The 7,657-nt window shown below is 38.6% G+C and overlaps 1 protein-coding gene and 1 pseudogene across 2 annotated transcripts in view; one reads left to right on the top strand and one right to left on the bottom strand.

The window, feature by feature from the left end:
• Positions 1-872: 872 nt before the first annotated feature.
• The window catches only part of DTD1 (D-tyrosyl-tRNA deacylase 1), a 144,018-nt gene continuing 137,233 nt past the window's right edge, over positions 873-7,657 (bottom strand). For both annotated transcript variants that reach the window (XM_015597228.2, XM_025039816.1), the window contains one exon: positions 873-1,470. Coding sequence is in view for 1 of the 2 variants with exons in the window: in XM_025039816.1 (XP_024895584.1) it covers positions 1,379-1,470 (92 nt within the window). In the remaining variant the exon portion in view is untranslated. The remainder of the gene's footprint in view (positions 1,471-7,657) is intronic.
• LOC102878769 lies at positions 2,788-6,722 on the top strand (annotated as a pseudogene).

The following is a 7,657-nucleotide window of genomic DNA, read 5'->3' on the forward strand; positions in this document are numbered from 1 at the left end:
CATTACCACAAGAATAGGCTGCAGCTGTTCAATAAGCATTACTTGGTGACGATAAAATGTTGTGGTAGGGAAACATATGGCAAATCTGTTCAGCCAGTCCACAACCATACAGCTGAGTTTACAAAACTGTATAGTCAAGTAACTTTAAATTTGAATCTGTAAAAGCCTACCTAGATAAATCAAACACAAGAGCTTCTTGCACTTCACTGCCCATAGAGCTGGGATAGCTGACCAGGAGTTTGTATGCAATGATTTCAAATCTAGAGGTTTAAATTATCATGAATTATAATGGACCATCTGTATCAGTTCAGAACTATTTCAAGAGAGGATAACTCTGTTTATATAATCATTAATATATTATAGATACATTATATAAGTGTATATATTACTATTGATACCATATAATATCTCGAAATGATCACTATAGCTATGCCACTAGTAGATTAATATGAACTGAGAAACTCTGGCAGAATGTGGTTCTTTCTTCACATAACTGTGGGGATGTTGGCTTGGAAATACGAACAACCATGCAACTCCTGAAAAAGGGCATCTGCATGTCTAACATGCTGAAGCATTCCTCCCACCTCCCTATGGTAGATAAACCATACATGGCAGTCACACTTGGTCTCAGTAATCTGGCCATTCTGAAACTAGATTCCCTTCCTACGTACACTCCCATTTCCTGCTATCTCATGTCCAAATAAAATTTCATCAATTATAAATTACCACATTCAGGTTCTCACTGTAGAATCAGAAACCTGGGTAGGTCACTCTGAGAAGGCCTCTTACAAGAGGATTATTGGGGGAAAAAAGTATAGATATAGAGAGTGGTCAGATATGTTTTTCTATAGAAAAAAATTGTTAAGCAGAAACACAGAAGGATTTGTTTATTAATAAAGTGGCCATGGAAGTTTATAGTTTTATTATTTCTTTATAGAAAAAAGAGAAAATTTACAAGATGCAAAGGTCTCATACAATACATAATCACTGATGATTGTTCTCTTTACACCTTAACATGGGCCCTGGATTGGCCAGTGCTGGGAAAAACATGGACAGCATGAATGCATTTGAGACCCATCATGGACACGCAGAAATAAACCACACTGTGAAAGGAGAACTTGATGACAAATGATGTTGTGCCAGCCTGTTCCAAATGCAAGCCAAGATATCATAGGAACCAACAATACCTTCCTGTGGGGGAGGCACAGGGGTATGCCCTGCTGCCATGTGCATGGGGCACACTCCCCTGTACTAGCAGCACTCTTCCTCTATTAGCAACAACAGAAAATGGTAACGTTCCTTTGGTGGTTTTGTTATTGTTGTTGTTGTTGTTTTGCAGGGCTCTTCCGGTTCTCAATTTCTTACTTCTGTCTTCCTTTTAATGACTCAGTTCCAAATTCTTAAAGCAGTGTAGGTACTTAGCATCTTTCAGGAATTTTTCAGTATCCAGTTCTGCCCAATGATAATGCACTAAAAAGAACAAAGATAAGACACATAGCTCAGAAGGGTCCTGAAATTTGTTTTCAAATCCTATTAAAAATATGACCAAGCATAACAAAATAGCCAAAGATACCCTTTTCCAAGTTTATATAATGACAATAGCCTGACAATGTTTCACTTTACTGTGAAAAATCTGCCATGTTGTTATGTATAATTTCAAATGCATTCTCTCCAAAGTTTCTAATTTATTAGAACTTTATTCTTAGCGATCATAAAGACACCAAAACAAATATCCGGGAATTAAATGATACACTTTTAAATGGCCTCTGTAACAAAAAGAAGTTACAAGACAAATAAGAAAACATATCAAAGTAAATGAAAATGAAAATGCAACAGAGTGACACTGAGATATTCACGTAAGGCAGTGCTCAGAAGGAAATTTACAGCATTAAATACGTCTACTAGAAAAGAAGCTTCCAAGTCAATAATCTGGGTTTTCACCTTAAGGTACTAAAAGAACAAAAGTATAATGAAACCAAAACAAATAAGTAGGGGGAAAATATAGACAATAACAGAGAAAAATGAAATTTCAAACAGAAAAAAAGAAGAGAAAATAAATTAAAAGGTCAATAAAACTGATGAACTTACCAAGAAAAAAAGACATGTTATGAATATAAAGAGTCAAAAAGGCAACAATAGTACAGATTTATAGATATTAAAAGGATAAAAAATATATATCACAAACAACTTTATGTCCACAAATTAGACAACGTAGATGAAATGGACAAATTCCTTTAAAAAAATACAAAGCTTCATTTCCAAATACTTTTAACAATAAGGGAGGCAGAGGATTGGGAATACTAAAGAAAGCATAGGGACAGGGAATAAACAAAACACTTGTTCTTGGGATATTTTCAGTACTGCTCAAGGGATGGTAGGTTCTCCTGTATAAAATGTTCAAGTGTCTCAAGTTTCTCTCTGTAATTCTTAGGTTACAACAAAAACAAGCTGGTCTTGCTAAGATTTGTGAGGTAGGCATATGTCACCCAAACATTTAACTAAATCCTAAACTTACCAGAGCAGTTTCTGTTCCCTCAGATATAATCTCTAACTGGAATTCCTGACATTTCAAGTCAAGATGGCAGAATAGGTAAATGCTGTGTTCTTCTCTTCCCATAACCACATCAAAATTACAATGAAGTTACACCACAACCATCATTGAGAACCACCTGAAGTCTAGCTGAATAGAAGTCCTACAGCTAAAAATATAAAGAGGAAGCCATGTTGAGACTGGTAAAAGGGGCAGAGACACAGAATGGGCTGGTCCCTTACGTGCGACAAACAAGAATGGGGATGGATATTTCCATGCGGAGGTCCCCCCTGAGGAGCGAGGGGTCCCAGTACCACACTGGGTTCTCCAGCCTAGGTATCCAGGGCCAGGAAGTGAAGTCTCCACAACTTCTGACTGTAAAAACCAGCAGAGATTGTGGCTGAGACAGCAGGCAGCTGGAGACCCAGGTGCCTTCTTAAAAGGCCCATGCATGAACTTACGCACTGACAGACTCACTTTCTCTGAGCTCCAGCACTAGAGCAGTAGCTCGAAAGGCACCAGAGATATACAGTTAGGAACTGAATTATCTGGTTTCAGGGCAAAAGCGGGAGAGGAAGCTGGCAGACAACACTGTTCAGAACTGGCAGGTGGGCGCCTTTGTAGTGCTACTGAGCCCTCCTCATACCCAGCCTGCAGGTGCAGGTAGGCACCAAGTCTGAGTCTCCAACAACCTGGCTAACACCATTCACTCTGCACTGGTGATTCCCTGAGACCCTGCCCCACCCAACTTGCAGGCTGACCCAAGGCTCTTCCAGCTACTTTTCCATCCAAATGGCCTAACTCAGCTTATGCTGTAGACTTTCCTAAAATCTCTCAAAGGACCACAAACCTCAAATAAACAGTGTCTGGCCGTGGTATGCAATGTAGCTTATGCTAAGCGGCACCAACCCTGGCACTAGTGGCAGCCAGCCTAGTTTGCAGCTTAGCCTATCCCAGGCACCTCCAAGCCCAGCACAAGTGACAACCATCTGCAAATCAATCTGTAGCTCATACTAGGTGGTCCCAGGCAGGGCACAGGCTGTGGCTGACCTTAGCATGCATCACAAGAGGCCCTGGAACCAAGACATTGGATGGCGGGCTTCAGATCACACCAGAGTATCACTCAACTACCTCCACAAATGACACACCCAAAGGGATGACTAGCAGGAACCATAGCCCCGTTAAAGTGAATCCTATTCCACGTGGTCAGCCCCTGGATAATAGCTCGTCCACTGTCGTCACAGCCATTCCTCACATCCAGTCAGCCTGAGAATTAATCTACTGACATGCCAACAGTAATCAAGACTCAACTACAAAGACAGGAGGGCACACACAACTCATACAAGGGACACATCTGGAACAGCCAACTCAGGTGACGAGGGAGACTGTGCCACTGGGCCCCACAGTATGTAAAACCACTCTTCCAAGACTGGGAGACATAACAGATCTACCTAATACACAGAAACAAACACAAGGAGGCAGCCAAAATGAGGAGACAAAGAAACAAGTCCTAAATGAAAGAAAAGGACAAAACTCTAAAATAAAGAAACACAAAAATAAAGACAAGCAATCTACCAGAGGCAGTTCAAAACACTGGTTATAAAGATGCTCAATAAACTTAGGGGAAGAGTAGATGAACTCACTGAAAACCTAAACAAAAACATAGGAAACATAAAAATGCAGAGAGAAAACATAAAAAAAGAACTTATCATGAATGAAGAATATAATAACTGAAACGAAGACTACATTAGAGGGAATCAACAGTAGATTAAATGAAGCAGAGGATCGAATCAGTGATTTGGGAGACAAGGAAGCAAAAAACATCCAACTGGAACGGCAACAACAAAGAATTTTAAAAAATGAGGATAGTTTAAAGGATCTCTGGGACAACATCAATCTTACCAACATTCACATCATAGAGGTACAAGAAAAGGAAGAGAAAGAGCAAGGAATTGAAAACGTATTTGAAGATATGATGGAAAACTTCCCTGACCTGGTGAAGGAAATAGAAATACAAGTCTAGGAAGCACATAGAGTCCCAAACAAGATGAGCCCAAAGAGGCCCACACCAAGACACAGCGTAATTAAAATGTCAAAGGTTAAAGACAAAAAGAGATTCTTAAAAGCAACAAGAAAAGCAGTTAGTTACTCACAAGGGATATCCCATAAGACTGTCAGCTGATTTCTCAAGAACTTTGCAGGCCAGAAGGGACTGGCACGAAATATCCAAGGTGATGAAAAGCAAGCACCTATAACCAAGATTACTCTACCCAGCTAAGCTTTTGAATGACAGATAAAGAGCTTCCCAGGCAAGAAAAAGCTAAAGGGAGTTCACAACCACAAACCAGTATTATAAAAATTATTAAAGGGACTTCTTTAAGAAGGAGGGGGAAAAAAGATAAAAAATATGAATAACAAAACGGCAATAACTACATACCTATCAATAATTACTTTAAATGTAAATGAATTAAATGCTCAAATAAAAAGAGATAAGGTGGCTGAAGAGATAAGGAAACAAGACCCATACATATGCTGCCTACTAGAGACCCACTTTAGATCCAAAGACACACACAAACTGAAAGTAAAGGGATAGAAAAAGATATTTCATGCGAACAGAAACAATCAAACAAAAAAGCTAGGGTAGCAATACTTACATCAGACAAAATTGATTTTAAAACAAAGGCAGTAACAAAGACAAAGAAGTACCCTGCAATTCCACTTCTGGCTATTTATCTGAAGAAACCAAAAACACTAATTCAAAAAGACATGCATCCCTATGCTCACTGCAGCATTATTTACAGTAGCCAAGATATGAAAGCAACCTAAGTATCTGCCAATAGATGAATGGATAAAGAAGAGGTGGTATGTATATACAGTGGACTATTACTCAGCCATAAAAAATAAAACCTTACCATTTATGACAATATGAATAGACCTAGAGGGTATTATGCTAAGTGAAATAAGTCAAGACAGAGAAAGACAACTACCATATGATTTCACTGATATATGGAAACTAAAGAAAACAAATAAACAAACAGAAAAAACTCAGATACAGAGAACTTGATGGTTGCCAGATGAGAGAGGGTTGGGAGAACAGGTGAAAAAGGAAGAGAGATTAAGATGTACAAATTGCCAGTTATGAAAAGTCACAGGGATGTAAAGTATAGCACAGGGGATATAGTCAATAATATTGGAATAACTATGTATGGTATCAGATGGGTACTAGACTTATAGGGATGATCACTTTGTGTAAGTTATATAAATCTCTAATCACTTTGTTGTACACCTGAAACTAATATAATATTGTATATCAACTCTAAATGAAAAAACTTTTAATTATTTTTTTTAAATTTTAGGTAGGCTCACACCTAGTCCAGCAGGGCTCGCCAACTTTTCTGCCGCGGCAACCCAAAGCAGGCTGGACAGTGGTGCACTGGTATGCTCCCTGTAAAGCTTGGACAGACCCATGCTCGCCCAGCCGCCGCTCACCAAGACTGGAAATTCCACCGACCCACTACCCTGCCTCCAGGGTGGCCTTGGTGTTGATGACAGAGAACTCCAACAACTACCAGCAAGGGACTCTCCCTCACAACGCGTTTTTAGTGCAGACAGCCAAACAAGGCAGCAAGGAGGATATTCTAGGAAGAGGACATAAGAGGACATAAGTATCGCCTTATGTTTTCTGTGGAAGAAATTATTCAAAAACAATAGCAGCGAACTGTACAGCTGAAGTGCTTTACCCTCCAATAGGACAAGATACTGCACCAGAAGTCAACTTCACATTTAAAAGAAAAATTGGAAAGAATCCAGATGCAGAAGATAACACATTCTGTCAAAGACTCAAGACCATGAAGAAACAACTAGAAGCACGAAATATTCGACAGTTTTGGAAATGTATCTCCAGAAATGAAGCCAGTTTGACATTTAGCCTGGGTTGCCTGTAGGCAGAATGTTACTGAAAACACATAGTATAAATGGTAAAAATTTAAACTGTCAAGCAAGTGCAAAGAAATGATGACTTCATTGTGTTAGACTACATCATTCCACTTCATGACACTGCATCTCAAAAGGTTATTCCTTGGCAAATCCAAGTTCTCTGGCATCCACAATATGGTAGTGAAGTAAAACATAATTGCCATCTGCCAAAGGAAGCACAAGTGGAATAAACAAAGAGCCTAACACTGGGTGAAGTGTCAATATGATTACTACTGATTTATATGCCAAATATCTTCACTGATATTTAGCTTAAGGAGCCAAAAAAACCTCCAAATTGTCACTCTGTATAAATGTCTTGATTATAGTACAGAACTGTATAGTTTCCATAATAGTGTCATGATGTAAGTGTCTTTAAATTTTTTTAATAAAAAAATAAAAAATTCTAATTGGATGAATTTCAGTAAAAGCAAAGGATTTTGATAATGAGGTTGCACCTGGTGATGCTACATCTGTGAATATGCTTCCAGATTCACTCAACACAAGTCACATTCTTAAAAAATATCATATTATGAGCAGATGCCTCAATGGAATTAACAGCCTTCCACTCCTCAGCTTGATACCATGGTACATGGGCCCACATAAGAAAGGCTAGTTGGAACTGCGTCTGGTCCATGTTCTTTGATTCTATCTGGACCCACACGAGGGACTGAAATTTCTCCCAAGGCCTACCCTCATGCTCTGAAACCCACCTGTCACAGTCCTGCATTACTTCCTAAGAGACATCTAAAAGACCTTCAGGGACATAATTTCTGGGGACCATATTACTTCCATTTTTAAGTAAAGAAAAGCAACTCACTTAAGTGACCACCAATTTAAAATAGACTGCTATAAACATAGCCTGGTATATGTGAAGCACATGGTAACCATAAACCAAAAATCAGAAAGAGATATATAAGAAGTAAAGAGAAAGGAATCCAAACACAACTCTACAGAAAGTAATCAACATACAAGAAAGCAAAAGAAGAAACAGAGAACTACAAAAACAATCAGAAAACAATTAATAAATGGCAATAACTATATATCTATCAATAATTCCTTTAAATGTAAATGGATTAAATGCTCCAATCAAAAGACATAGGGTGGCAGAAGGGATTAAAAAAAAAAAAAAAGACCAATAAATATTTTGCAACC

This window comes from Pteropus alecto, unplaced genomic scaffold (assembly GCF_000325575.1).
Source record: "Pteropus alecto unplaced genomic scaffold, ASM32557v1 scaffold45, whole genome shotgun sequence".
NCBI lineage: Eukaryota > Metazoa > Chordata > Mammalia > Chiroptera > Pteropodidae > Pteropus > Pteropus alecto.